The sequence below is a fragment of the Narcine bancroftii genome, chromosome 4 (genome assembly GCF_036971445.1).
Source record: "Narcine bancroftii isolate sNarBan1 chromosome 4, sNarBan1.hap1, whole genome shotgun sequence".
Classification (NCBI taxonomy): domain Eukaryota; kingdom Metazoa; phylum Chordata; class Chondrichthyes; order Torpediniformes; family Narcinidae; genus Narcine; species Narcine bancroftii.
In genome coordinates, this window is record NC_091472.1 from 23893535 (window position 1) to 23908762 (window position 15228).

Consider the following 15228-nt stretch of genomic DNA (forward strand, 5'->3'; position numbering starts at 1 on the left):
CACAAACTGTTTTCTTCCTTTTCTCAGCTTCACCCTTCCCTCCCTTAAGCTGCTGCTATGCCCTTTCAAAAAGGTAGAGGGAAAGATAGCTTTAATTGAGTTTCGAGAGGGTAACTGAATGAAGGAGCCAGCAGTCCAAAAGTACCTCTCCCGAGATGGACTGCCGACTTGCGTAGGGCAAATTCCCTGAAGTAACGTAAATAATAGGACCATCAGTTTTTTTTTTGGTGCTGGGGGTTGAAAAATAAAGTTTGTCTGGACTATTTGTTGTTCTTCAATCAGGAAATGTTAGGTCCACTTAACAGTGCAAACGGGATCTTTGGTTTGACACTTCATCCAAAAGTCCAGCACATGCAAGGTCCAACAACCAGCATCTCCTTTAGCATTTTAGGGATGCCAGCCTGGACGAAGTCGGCTTTAGCTTGGGCGAGCACTGACACTGCAGGATGCAGAATGGCGACCCAGGCAGTTGAAAACCATAATGATTACAGCCTTGTGGGTAAGCTGCCACAAAGCAGACATTTCAAAAATTAAAGCAAGGAGTTAATGGTACACAAAAGTCAACATTTTCAGAGTGTAAAAATATTTCTGAGCTCAAATCAAAATGCTGTTCTAAAGGGAGTCCCAATATTGTTTGTCCTTTTGAAAGAAAATGCAGAATCAATTTAAAATTAATATAAATCAGTGGCTTTCAATCTGCCCTCCGAAACTCACATTCCACCTTAAACAATCCCTATGCCATCAGGACTCTGTGATTTGTAAAGGATTGCTTAAGGTGGAATGTGAGTGGGAAGGGAAGGTTGAGATTCACTGCTCTTGACCCAATTGTTACTGAAATATTTTGCTTGAGAAAAATTGTCATTGGGCCATTTGCTTTGGAGTTATGAAACCGTGCAGATAACGAGTCAATTAGGTACGATTAAAACAGTGGTTTCCAAATGTTTTCTTTCCACCCACATACCACCCTTAAGCACTGATGGCATAGGAAATACTTTAGGTGGAATGTGAGTTTAGGGGGGAAGTTTGAAAAACACTGATATAAATGAATGACCTGTCATTGCATCTCAAATTCCTCCCACCCATAATGTATAGAATTCTTTCCCCCCCAAAAAAAGCTCTAGGATTGACAATGAGAAGGAAAGCTTCAGTTTGCAAGAAGGTAGAAGTGGTCTGGTCAATTGATCTGAAAAATTAATGATAGAATTTAATCCAGAGAAGGTTTATAGAGTTGCAACAGTGCAAGGGAATATGCAATAAATAAAACAATGGTGAGTGGGTGTAGAAGGACAGAGGAACCTTGGAATGTATGCCCCCAGATATTAAAGGTCACAGGCAGGTCAATAAGGTGACTCGTCTCTCTCTCTCCCTCCACCAAGGAGGCCAGCGACAGCCGCAGCAGGTGGAAACTCAAACCAGGAATGGTGGTGTTTCTACCAGCAGAACGGGGGCTTCTGGAGCCTGCCGCTGCTGTCCACCTTGCTCCCATCTGGGAAACAGCTGTCGCTGACAGCTACAACAGTCGGCTGCCGAGACAACCTCCTTTATCTATGGGACCGGCAGTCAGGATGGTGTTTCCTCATGGACACAGGGGTGGAGGTCAGCGTCTTTCCCCCCTCAAACCAAGACACCCACGCTGTGAAGTAGGGACCATCCCTCACCGCCACCCGGTCGAAGCAGCTCGGCTTGAAGTGGGTTGAGGTTAAGGTGCGCTGGTTTGAGGCGGTCGACTTTGAACGTTTCCTGCCTATCCTCAATGTCCAAAAGGCACATAGTCCGGTTGTGTTGCAAAGCCTTGTATGGACCCTTATATGCATGAAGAAGGGGCGTCTGATGTATGCCTCTCCTTATGAAGATGTATTTGCAGTCTTCGAGATCCTTCAGGATGTAGGATGGAGCTTGATCATGGTGTGAGGTTTAGATAGGAGCCAGGGTTCCGACCTTCTCGTGAAATCACGTTAGCAGGGCGGTGGCCGCGAGCTGCTGGCACAAACTCACCTGGAACTGTCAGCTGGGCCCCAAAGACAAGCTCAGTGGAGAACATGGCCAAATCCTCCTTCAGCACTGTGCAGATGCCAATGAGTACCTAAGGCAGCTCATCCAATTAATCCAGGACTCGGAAACACGCCATGAGGATTGTCTTCAATTGCCAATGGAACCTATCCACCAGGCCATTAGAATGTGGGTGGTAGGCTGTGGTGCTGGGTGGTAACTGGGTGCCTATGAGGTGTGCAGGGCTGCCCAAAGGCCAGACATGAACTGTGCCCCTCTGTCCGATGTGACATTGGGAGGAAGGCCAAAACAGGCTATCCAGTTGGCGATGAGGGCCCTGGTGAGAGTGGGACAGCTCCCAGCTATCTAGTAAACCTGTCCATTATCGTGAACAGGCACATGGTGCCTTTGGAAACTGGAAGTGGCCTGACAATGTCCTAGTGGGCATGGTCAAATCAAGTCCGTCAGCGAGAAGGACTGGAGAGGGACTTTCAAGTGCCTCTGCACCTTGGATGTCGGACAGTGCAGACAAATTCTAGCCCAGTGACTGATCTGTTTACACAAGCCACAACACATGAATCTGTCTGTGACCAGTGGAGTTGTTGCCCGGATGGGTGGGTGGGCCAACCCATATAGCGCGTCGAAGACGTGATTCCTCCATGCGGCAGGAAAAATGGGCCTAGGTCAGCTGGTGTACACGTCACAGAGAAGCATGGCTTTGGATGACCCAAAACCAACATCTTCCAGCTGCAGCCCTGACACTGGTATCGCTATCCTGCTATTGGGCTTCTGCAAGAACTGTATAGCTGATTCTGTGGGAGAGGGAGTGCAGAGACAAGATGGACATACGGGACAGAGCTCCAGCCATGAGATTATTCTTGCCAGAAATGTGCTTGATAGCCATCATGTACTCTGAGATATAAGAGAAGTGGCATCTTAGTGAATGCAAAAATCAAGCGGCTTGTGATCGGTGAAGTCTGTGAAATCCCATCCTTCAAGGAAATAGCAGAAACCATGAGGTAGAGGGCTAGCAAATCCCTGTTGAATGTACTGTACTTCTGCTCTGGAGGCTGCAGGTTCTGCTGAAGAAAGAGAGCGGTCTCTAATGTCCATCAATCAGCTGCTCCAGGACGCGGCACTGTTGAATGCGTCAACTGTGTGGGATAGCGTTGGCCAGAGCGTCTCTGGCCTAGCCTGGTCAAAAGCTGCCGAAGATTCCACGTCCCAGCTGAGTTCTTTGGTGGGGACAGCAGCTTGAGAAGAGGTTACATGATCCTGGCAGCTGACGGCAGGAACCACTGGTAGAAGTTGACCATCCCAAGGAACTCTTGCAAACCTTTGACTGTAAATGGCTTGGCGAACTTACAAATGGCCTCAACCTTTGATGGAAGAGGGACTGCCTCGTGTCAATCAATGTGGAGCCCAAGAAACTGACATTCTGCTGGATTGTTGGCTAGGCCGTAGTCGCTCAGTCGCTGGCAGAGCAGCTGCAGGTGTGTTAGGTGCTCCTGTCATAAACAACTGGTGACGAGGAGGTAATCTAGGTATATAAAAATTAAATCCAGGCCACACCCCACTATGTCCATGAGACTCAGTAAAATCTGTGCTGAGATTTTGAGGCCGAATGGTACGTGGAGGAACAAGAAAAGGCCAAAAGGAGTGATGAGGGCTGTCTTGGGGACACTGGTGTGGTGCATACCCCAGACCAGATCAATTTTTGAGAAGATCCTCGCTCTGTGTAGATTGGCTGTGAAGTCCTGGATGTGGGGAACTGGGTACCGGTCAGCTGTCATGGTTCATTGAGTTGGCCGTAGTCCCCACAAGGTCTCCATCCCCCAGAAGACTTTGGCACCAGATGTAGAGGAGAGGCCCATGGGTTGTCCAAGCTTGGAACGATTCCAATCTCCTCAATCTTCCTGAAATCTTCCTTGCTGAGCTGCAGCTTGTCGGGAGAAAGCCTGCGTGCCCAGGTGGGTAGCGGTGGTCCCTGCATGGGGATGTGGTGCTGGATGCCATGTTTCATGACCTCGATGGAGAACTGTGGTGTTATAATGGCTGGAATCCTTCCAGGATTCTGGCAAACTTATTGCCTGATAAGGTTACTGAGTTGAGGTGGGAGGCCAGGAATTTGGCTTCTCAAAGGGTGAAGGTCTGGAAGGTCCTGAAATTGACCAGACAGCCCCCTTCCAGGTCCACTAGGAGGCAGTGGACTCAAAGAAATCTGCACCCAGTAGGGGCTGAGACACATCAGCCAAAGTGAAGGTCCAGGTAAAACAGCAGGAGCCAAACTCGAGCGCGATGGTCAGCACCCCGTACGTACGTATGCTACTTTTGTTGGCGGCGGTGAGGGATGGTCCCTACATCACAGCGTGGGTGTCTTGGTTTGAGGGGGGAAAGACGCTGACCTCCACCCCTGTGTCCAAGAGGAAACGCCATCCTGACTGCCGGTCCCATAGATAAAGGAGGTTGTTTTGGCAGCCAACTGTCATAGCCATCAGCGACGGCTGGCCCCAGCGTTTCCCGGATGGGAGCAAGGTGGACAGCAGCGGCGGGCTCCAGAACCCCCGTTCTGATGGTAGAAACACCACCGTTCCTGGTTTGAGTTTCCACCTGCTGCGGCTGTCGCTGGCCTCGTCGGTGGAGTGAGAGAGAGATGAGTCACTAGACGTGACACAGCAACTGGGTCAACGGACACCCTGCCACATTGCTTGGCATGCCACAGGACATCCGCACAGGCCTAGGTGGGTCACTGAAGTCATCATCTGCGAGGAGTAGGCTTCCAGCATCTGTTCAAAAACTATCTGCTCAAACAGTAAGCAGGGCCATTAATGCCAGCATATCGTTCCTAAGGACCGACAGTGTGTGGTCGCCCAAGCTGTGCATGTGCAGTAGCCGTGCTGCTCATTTGTGGCAGGAAAGGCCAAAGGTGCAGATAAGGAGCACCTTAATTGCCTCGTACCTGCCAGCAGCTGGCGGCTGATATAAGAATTCAATGATTCATCCAGCAGTTTCCTGGTCGAGTGAACTGACCACTTAGTAATATCTTGTGGAGTCTACCTGACCTGAAACTGGGCCGCAGCCTGTTTGAACCATTCTAGCGGCTGTGAGGTCCAAAAGGTCAGCAGGTTCAGCAAGACCGTTCTGTGTGCTCGTGTTGTTCATTGTGGGGTCCAAAATGCTGTTTTGGACCGTCTGGGGTCACTACTGTGGTCAGTGGCTGTGCAGCAAACGGAAAAAAAAACACACGGAAGCTGTGAGTGAGTTGAAACAACCAAATGTCTTTACTGGAACTCTGAGAGCAGCACCCTGCCATCCTTTGCAGCGCAGCCCATCCCCCCCCCCCCCCAACCAGGACCATTGTGATGTCAGCAAGGGCGAGCCTGCACCTCCGTGACCCAGTTCGCTTGCGGATCAGTGCAGCCCGCTACTACATGTTAGACCGCAGCTGGAGTACAGCGAGCAGTTCATTATTGTACTGTTGGAAAGATGTGATTGCACTGTGCAGAGGAGATGAGGCCACGACCGGAAAAGTAAACCTACTGAAGAGAGAATGAATAGGTTGGAATTGTTTTCTCCAAAGTAGAGGTGGTTCAGGGTGGGTGGAGGACTTAAATGACCCTTTGCTGAAGGGTCAGTAAAACAGGGAGGGTAAAATCAAACTAACTAGTTGTTGGGCACTATCAGTTGTCCCAATAATTACAAAGACGAAGACTGAAGGGAACGAAAGGCTTTATTGTACATAAGACTTGAGCTGGCACAGATCCAAGCTAGGGAAGTGCAGGGAAGGGAGAGGTGGCTTGACCTCGATGGCCTAGGCCACAGGGGAGAGTGTCATCAGGGGGCGGACCAACCCGTGCCTTTACCAGCCAATGAGTACATAAAATCCATACCATTACACTCGTGGAAGGATTAGAGAAGACATAATCATCCAACTTTACTGGATCTCTGAGAGCTTATCAGCACAACCCCCTTGATCCTTTGCAGCGCAGCCCCTCCCCAACTGGGACCATTGTGATGTATATAGTGGGATTAGTCTGGAGGGTTCTTTCTCAAACTGCACAGATCAACGGTCTCCTGTGATTCAAAGTTTAAAGCTCAGATTTCTTGTCAGAGTACATACATGACATCACACACAATCCTGACATCCTTTTTCCTTCGGACTAGGCTGAATTTCTACTTGTCGGTAGTGCAAAAAAAACTGTACTCAAGAAAGATACCAGTACAAAAGAGGGAAACGTAAACAAAGAAAGATGTACAAACAACCTGACTGTGCATTACTGAAAATATTCAATAATAAATAATGTGCAAAATAAGAATCCTTAAATGAGTCCCTGATTGAGTTGGTTGTTGAGGAGTCTGATGGTGGAGGGGTAGCAGCTGTTCCTGATCCTGATGGTGCGAGTCTTGTGGCACCTAGACCTCTTTCTTGATGGCAGCAGTGAGAACGGAGCATGTCCTGGATGGTGTGGATCCTTGATGATTGCAGCTGCTCTCCAACGGCAGCGTTGCATGTTTGATGGATGTTCAATTAATCTAACCATTTCTGAAAGGCTTGATTCTTAACATTTAGATAATGTGTCAGTTTTCTGGCTCACCTCTTTGCCTGAGAATTTGCTCTTGCGCCTTGCGCCTTGCGCAACCTTTCTGAGTGGTCTCTCAAGCAAGAGCATGATCTTAGGCCACAACCAGTAACTCTGTGAACCTACTTGCATATTAAACTCAGCAGGTGGAATCAACTACAGTTGGAACAGAGAATAAAGGTTACAGGGATAAAAATAGGAGAGACGGCTTTGATGGCAGTAAACACACATTGAGGATAAATAGAGGTGGTGTCTGAAGAAAGCAGCTTCTCTCCTCAAGGATCTCCACCAGCCAGGCCATGCCCTCTTTACACTGCTACCATCGGGGAGGAGGTACAGGAGACTGAAGATGAACACCCAGTGGCACAAAGGCAGCTTCTTCCCCTCTGCCATCAGATTCCTGAATGGACAATGAACCACAGACAGTACCTCACTTTCTCCTATTTCCTTGCACTATTTATTTAAATATAATTTATAGTAATATTGGGATTGTGACGCTGTCACAAAACAACACATTTCTTGACATTTTCGTGACTTTAAATTATGATTCCTCTGAGGTTTTCCCCTTAACACGAAGCTGTCCATTGTATTGATATACACATTGAATTTCTAGATGAGTAAGGTTCTCAGGAACCTCAGTATCATCCAGGGTAAAGTAGCTCTCCTCAGACAGGTATCTAACCATGCTAGAACACCCTCCCTTCATTACTGGTCCACCACAGTCATTACATAAGGTCCACAGCAGTTTGTCTGCTGAGGCTTCTTCATCTGCAGCTCCCTGATCTGGGACTTGTGCCACCAAACAGTTCAGGGGCTTCAACCGCAAGGTAATTTAATTTAAATTAATTTTAACAGCACAGTAGCAGGCTCCTCTGGCCCAAGAGCCAATGCCGCCCAAATATCCCAACGAGCCGACAATCCTGGTACATTTTGGACAGTGGGAGGAAACCGGAGCCCCCGGAGGAAACCCCACACAGACACGGGGAGGTAGTGCCAACTCCTTACAGACAGCACCGGATTTTAATCAGTCACTGGCGCTGTAAGTAGCATTGTGCTAACCCGCTAGGCTAACCGTGCCGCTCGAAATCATTGTTGCCTGCATTTCCTCCACCGAGTCCCATGCCATCCTGACTTGGAAATACATGGCCGGGTTGCCCAGTTGCACTGTGGCCACATGTTCACCGGAAGGAGGGGAACATTTCAAGCAGGCCGCTTCCCACAACTTTATCAGGGGCATCTTGGGATGAGAATAAATACAAGCTTTGGCAGAGATGCCCAGATTCTGTGGAAGAATTAAACAGTAAAGCCACTCAAAGATCCTGGAACTGAAGCAGCAAGATACAAGGTACAAGCTAACACTATAAACACACTTTCTGCACAAAACCAAAAACTACCGTTAATCATAATACTGAACAAATCACCAGCCTTCTCCGCACACCATTCATAGATGTCTCTAGTGCTTTATTTAACCTGATGGATTGGCTTTCATCAACCCTATTCTGTTCTAACTTTAGTTTTATTTGCTAAAACTGCTCCAAGTTGATGAGAATACTGGAAACCCCGAGCAAGTTGGGCAACGTGTGGGACCGAGGAAAGCTGGTTCGAATGCAGGATCAGCAGAGCCTCAAACAGTAACTCCATTTCCCTTTGTGAAGAATCAGCCTGAGCCATTGAAACTAGGTGCAGAAGTAGGCCACTCAGCCCATCAACCCTGCACCACCATTCAATAAGATCATGGCTGATCATGCAACCTCGCTACCATGTTCCTGCTTTTTCTCCACATCCCTTTAGCCATCCACCTCCCTTTAGAATATCTCAAATGAACCAGACTCAACCACCTTCTGTGGCAGGGAGTTCCCAACTCTCTTCCTTGTTCTTGTTAGACTGGGACTCCTTTATTCTGGAATTCCCCAAAATCAGGAACCCTCTTCCTGCCTCTAATCTGTCTCATCCCATCAGAATTTTGTGTTTCACCGAGATCCCCCTTCCATTCCTCTAAATACCAAAGAGTTTAGCCCTAATCTATTTGGTCATTCTTCACACATCATTATTGTCATCTCCCTTACCTCCTGGTTGGACAAGATTCTATGCTAATATTGCTTTTAACTCACAGGAAAGTAAGTTTGAACAAGAAAATGACCTTTCTTTCCTTTTTACCAGCCATCAATCCTAGTTTCACTGAAGCCTCAGCAACCTGTCAAATTTTGTTCATCAGTCAACCGACAGCACTTAACGAGCAACACTGCTTCCGTGTGGCCTGTTGCAGGGCAGGGAAATCATCACTGTGTTTCCCACTCATGGTGAGAGGACACATTGCTCGGCAATGGAATGGTACGTAATGATCACGAGAGGGCAGTTGGAACCCGCTCTCTGAAACCTGTGTCCATGTGGCAACTTTCAATGACACTTTCCATTGTGCAGGGGCCCCGATCAGAGAGCACGTTTGAGGATGTCGGACAATCTTATCAATAATGAGCTCACTATATCAACCAGGAAGCAAACTTAACTGAGGAATAAAAGGCATGGGACAAAGTGATTGGAAGGCATGGGAGAGTTGTTACGGTACCTTCGACCTACTACCATCACGGAAGAGGTACAGGATCATCAAAATCCCAACTGCCAGGCTGGGAAATAGCTTTTTTTTCCTGCAGGCTGTGAGTTTGGTGCCTGTATCCTGTAATTGAGTAAATTGTCCCAAAATATTCATATATAGTAAAACCCTTCTTATCCAGAATTCAAGCAACCAGCAGCCTCAAGCAACTACCAAAAAAAAAAATCGGTAAATAATACTGAGAAGTTTAAAACTGGAGAGCGTATCATGCAATCTCAAGCAATCAGAAAATTCACTTATCTGGCATCTACCATATCTGGTCAATTCCCATGGATACTGGATACCAGGCGCTTTAATGTGTATATACACATACAAGCACATTATACACACGCATATACATTTAAGAAAATGTAAATGTGCTGTGTATTGTGTGTCTATTTATGTGCACTGTGGTCCAGAGAAATGCTGTTTTGTCAAGTTGTCTATGTACAGTCAGATGATAATAATCTTGAACTTGATTGATATTTCTTACCCTAGGCATGCATTGATCCTCTGCTATTTGACTTAGGACTGATCCACTTGGATACATCTTGGTTTGACTGATGATCACAGAGGATCATGAAGGCTCAACAATATTTGTATCAGAACTCGAATCAAAACAATCCATTCATCCAATTCCCACCCACAAATTCCAGGATCCCAGATTTTCTGAAGCCTGGAAAATTTGTAGTGTCAACTGTGGTTCAATCTGCAACACTCTTGTCTAAGGTCAGAGGTCGTGGATCCCAGTTCTACTCCAGAGATACAAGAACAATATCTTGGGTGAAACTCTAATCATGAATTGAGTGAGCTCTGCAGATGAGGTAGGGCTGTGTCTCGATTTTGATGAAACATTTGGGCGGCACGGTTGACGCAATGCCTTAACAGCGCCAGTGATCAGGACTGGGGTTCGAATCCCGCACTGTCTGGAGGAACTGTGTACATTCTCCCCATGGCCTCGTGGGTTTTCCCCAGGGGGGTCCAGTTTCCTCCCACTGTTTGAAATGTACCGAGGGTATAGATTAATTGGGTGTAAATTGGGCGGCACTGATCGTGCTGTATTCCTAACTTTAAAATTTTTAATTTAGTGGCAGACCAGTCTGCCCTACAAGCAGGTGTCCCATCGGAAGTATAATTCCTGGATGCCTCACCACATGGTGCAGAGCTGCTCTGCTCAAAATCAGTAGAAGTTGCAGAAGGCAGTGAATGCACTCAGAACATGACAAAAATATTCTCCCCACCCCCCCACACAACCTCATTGCCTGAAAAACGTTGTCAATAAACTGATGGACTCATCACACCCTTGGCACATTTTCTTCTCCCTCCTCCAATCAGGGAAAGGGTTCAAAAGTGTGAAATCACACCAAAAGGCTGAAACATAGATTCTTCCCCACAGCCACTGGCTCTTGAATAAACCCCAGAACAGTGCTCACATGCTAGCCTTGTTTTACACTATCTTTTTTTTTCTCATTGCAACTACATACACTGTAGTTGTGCGCTGGTTCTCACACTTTATTCATCTGCGCGAATGTCTCCGTCGACTTGTTAGACTGCTCACAGAAGAATCTTTCTCGCTGTACAAGACATAATGTGACTTGAAACTTGCTACACTTAGAAGTTACAACTATTCCTCAGAAGAGCAGGAATGTTCTCCCCATCTTCCTGGTTACTATTAGTTCTTCAATTTGCCTCGTCATTATCTTGCGAAAGAATGCAGTGTGCAAGTTAATGGATTAAAGATTTATCCCTGGAATGTGGGCGCCTGCACTTACTTTCCATCCCAAATTTCCTGAAACATCAAGGCAATTAGAAGCCCACCACATTGGAGAATCTGGAATCGCAAGTAAACAATAATGGGTAAATTGCCAGATTTCTTTCCCTGAAGGTCATCAAGGAATTAGATGAATTTTACACCAGTTTCTAGTCACCTTTAGTGAAACTAACTTTTAAACTTTGGGGCAGAAGAATGGTCAGAGCTGCTACCTCACAGCGCCAGAGACCAGGGTTCATTTCTGATCTTGGATGCTGTCTGTCGGTGACCACGTGGGGTTTCTCTGGATGCACTAGCGTCCTGCCACACCCCAAGTAAGTGTGGACGGGTAGGTTCATTGGCATGCGTAAAATTGCCGTGAGTGTGCAAGGGAGTGGGGAGGAATTGATGGGAATGTGAGAAGAACATAAAAAATGATTAACGTGTTGGGTACTATCAGTTGCCCCAATAATAGCAATGAGAAAGACTTGAGGGGAACGATAGGCTCAACAATTTATTGCACTAAAGCCATGAGCTGGCCCGGATCCAAACTAGAGAAGTGCAGGGAAGGGAGAGGTGGCCCGACCTTTAAGGCCTGGGTCCCAGGGGAGGAGTCCAGGTACGAGTGTCATCAGGGGGTGGGGCCAGCCCGAGCCAATCAGCATATACAATCCAAACCATTATGTAAGGCATAGTCCATGTAAAAATGAGGTTGATGGTTGGACCAGACTCAGTGGCCTAAAGCACTTAGCTCCTCCCTGTGACTTTCCTTTGACCCTGTGGCATGAATTTTGTAGTAGTGGTACACCACCAGCCTACCTCTGTACCTCCAGGAGTGTAAGGGGACAATCAGTCGGCCTGAATGGATCAAGCCCCACCCGGTTGAGTGTCAATCACCCTCCGGGATATAAGCCTGCGCCGGCCTCCCGAGGCCTCACTCAGAGTTGCTGCAGCCACAGCCAGCCTGGCTCTGTGGAAGTCTTTGTGGATTAAAGCCTGTTGTACAGTCTTTATCTTGGTGTATGTCTGATTCTGGCTAACAATGCACCACAAATTTATATTTCCAAGCTCCTCTGGAAGGATTTGAATTGTGTCCCTGGATCAATGGCTCAGTAACTTAACTATACTGCCGTTTCCCCAGTTTTCAAGACGATTTACTTGACTGCCCAGCAATTCACAGTGGTTCTAGAAATGCAAGCTTTCCTTACTTTATTTCAACTCACCTTCTCAGGATTCGTAGCTCAGGCCTGATTTCACTCCTAATTTTGTGGGCTGGCATGCATGCTCTTCTCTCGTCCTGTCCTCTTAATTATCTCATGATGTGTTCAGTGGTTGTTCGCTGGTGCTGAAATGCAACTCGAGGGATAAATAGCTGCTTCTGTAGATATTCCTACACAGTACCTAATGTTCCATCTGGGCATTCTCCCACCAGGCAGCATTACATAGGAACATAGGAAGTAGGAACAGGAGTAGGCCAAAAATGGCCCATCGAGCCTGCTCTGCCATTCAATACGATTATGGCTGATCTAATTTATGACCTAACTCCACCTACCTGCCTTCTCCCCATATCCCCTAATTCCTCTATCATGTAAAAATTGATCTAACCGACATCGACTTCTCAGGTTTCAGTCAATCCCTATCATTGGTTACCCCTTACTTTCTTTAGATGCTGCATGACCTGCTGAGTTTCTCCAGCGTATATATTCACAGAGACTGCAGATTTTTTTTCTGTTTAACACCAGGACAGCTAATGCCAGCCAGCATAACCAGAGGCAGACAGCAATCTTGCTGCTTCCTTCAGAGAACGGATGATGTTCCAACAGAGATCTGTGACAAACAAAAGGAATAGAGCCCCATGAACCTGCCTTGCATTGTATAAACCATGGCTGGACAGGTTTTAGTTAAAATGCAATGCTGGAGAAATTCAGTAGGTCAAACAGAGTACTTTAAATAGCAAAGATAAAGATACATCAATAACGTTTCAGGCTTGAAGTCCAAGTCCAAACCATTGGTAATGATCTTTATCTTTGCTAAGACAAAATGTGCTGTTTAACCTGCTAATTTTCTCCAGCATTGTGCTTTTACTTTAAACACTGTCACTACAGACTCTTGTATTTTACTCCTGGACAGATCTTAGCCTCTAACCCACTTTTCTGCCTGTCCACCACAAGCCTCGAATTCCAAGTTGAATAATTTACAACAACCGAATATATTCAATGGATTTCTGGCTTGCAGAGTTCCAAAGTTTCCTTCAGAGAAGGAATTTGCTCCTCACCTTCATCTTAAGTAAGTGTCCTAAATGCAAACTGAATTGATTATGTGCATGAGATACTACGCAAAGTGTGCTATCCAGGCAAGTCCATTTAAGCACAGCAAGTCGTGCAATAACAAAAGAGCAAGCTGTGGTCCTGCAGTAAGTCAAAGAGTGTAGGGTATAGAGTTACAAAGACAGAGTTAAAATGTTAAAACACAAGGCATCATCTTTTACCAATGAGAGGTCCACTTAAATGTCTGATAACAGCAGGAAAGAAACTGGCCTTCAATCTGACAATTCTCACAGTAGCTCCTCATAGTCATGTCCTCACTGAATCAGAGCAAGGGGAACTTGAAGTAACAGAGTGAAATGGACAATGTGGAGAAAACTAGAGACACCGAAAAGGCACGAGTAAGGAATGCCAGAGGGAAATAGGAGAGCTTGGATCAAAAAATATTCCAATGGACAGTAGAACAAACTAAAACCCATGGAACCCATTCTTATTATTGTCTATCACTTTATTTAGGAAGGGCTCTGAAAATGCATAGGACATGCATTGGCAGCAAGTCTGCTCAAGGTGGGAGTATTGTAACATGCAAGAAGCAATCAAGAGTTTGCAATGTAACAAGTCTCATTCAAATGTATTACTTGGTTTAGGCATTTCCATTCATTTTAGCCGTTGCAAATGTAATCTTCGGTTTTCAAAGTTTCAGCAGAAACATCATGAAACAATTTGGCCAAGGAATTTGGAGCAGTGAAAGACCATATTTGGGCCAATTCCTGTCTGCCACTTAAGGCGCCTTATTCATTAAGGAATGATAAAATCTTCCCAAAACTCTGCAAACAGGTTTGCCATCTACAGAGGAGCTAAAATCATCTCGAGTCTGAGAAGCTTTGGCCAAAGCTGTTGCCAGAAAGCTTGGAAGTAAATTTCTTTCCTTGTCTGGTTTCTCTCCAATACCAAGAGAATTCTAAAATACAGAGCAGACAAAGCTAGTCGGAGAGCTCCAGTACAATTCCTTGGTACACAGAGATTATTGGATTTTTTTTTTCCCCCCAGTGGGGTCAGTCATCAAGGCTAAAATTACGTAACTACTTTTTATTTTCGATTCACTTGCACCTGTAAGCCTGATTAACAGCCTACTACACTTCTTTCCTTCATCCTTCATAAATGCCTGATGTAAACCGTGGGCAGGGTCGAGGCATTTACTCCATGGATATTAATGTGGCCATGCCAAGATTTCATCAGTAATGCCCCACGTTGAATACTGAAAGGAAACTGGCCAATTTACACTCCCGGCAGCTGTCAAAGGCGCTCAAAGCATCATGGAGGAGATGCCAATGTTTGAATACAGAGCAACATTTATTTATATTAAGATCAGGTGTTGTAAACTACTTTTGAGTCAACCAAATACCTCGAAGCAGCAATATGTCAATGACCAGATCAAAAATGAGAAACTGGAGATGGGCACAAACAGCAAATGTCATCATCTTCCTATTATATGTTTTCAGTGGTATCGATTGAGAGATAGATGTTGGCCAGGGTATTACCGAAAACACCCCTTCTCTTTCAGATCTCGATGCATTGGACCACATGCACTGGACTTCATCCCAGTTAACGGCAGATTCAGAGGTGGACATGATGGGAGCACTCAGCGATGCAAAGTGAAGAGGAAACATTTCACTGCAATGTAGCAATCCTCAAAATAACACATTTCCTGTACACGTTTTTGCCAAATGGCAGCCAGCATGGAACAGCGATGGCTTCACTCTCTACTCCTAGCTTTCAATGGTACGCTTTATCCACAATCTGGCAAGGCAGCCCAGGTTGCCATCAGAATCCGCTGAAGTATGCAAGCAACATCTGGTCTGATGTTCCAACTCCAGCTCCTGGCCCCAAACTCCTGACATCTGTACATCTAGTCACATTTGTACGTATGGAATAAGGATCAAGTTTAAATGTGAGCAGCCTTGTATTGGTCACAATGCATGATTGATTACACTAGACAATAAATATTTTGCTTCCCGAACACTTTTGGGTGTATTTTATGGATTGGGGCTGTTG

The 15228-nt window shown here is 46.1% G+C and overlaps 1 protein-coding gene and 1 long non-coding RNA gene across 6 annotated transcripts in view; one reads left to right on the top strand and one right to left on the bottom strand.

The window, feature by feature from the left end:
- The window catches only part of ltbp1 (latent transforming growth factor beta binding protein 1), a 408702-nt gene that overhangs the window by 22236 nt on the left and 371238 nt on the right, over positions 1–15228 (bottom strand). Inside the window, exon 31 of one of the 5 annotated variants that reach the window (XM_069930948.1) lies at positions 12152–12254. The exons of the other annotated variants lie outside the window; for them this stretch is intronic. Coding sequence (XP_069787049.1) covers positions 12235–12254 — 20 coding nt within the window. The 3' untranslated portion in view covers positions 12152–12234. Of the gene's footprint in view, positions 1–12151; positions 12255–15228 lie in introns of those variants that run through there. 5 annotated transcript variants of the gene reach the window in all.
- Positions 5372–6305, top strand: LOC138760390 (uncharacterized). Its single transcript, XR_011355583.1, has 2 exons — positions 5372–5547; positions 6154–6305. It is a non-coding gene; the product is annotated as an uncharacterized lncRNA (long non-coding RNA).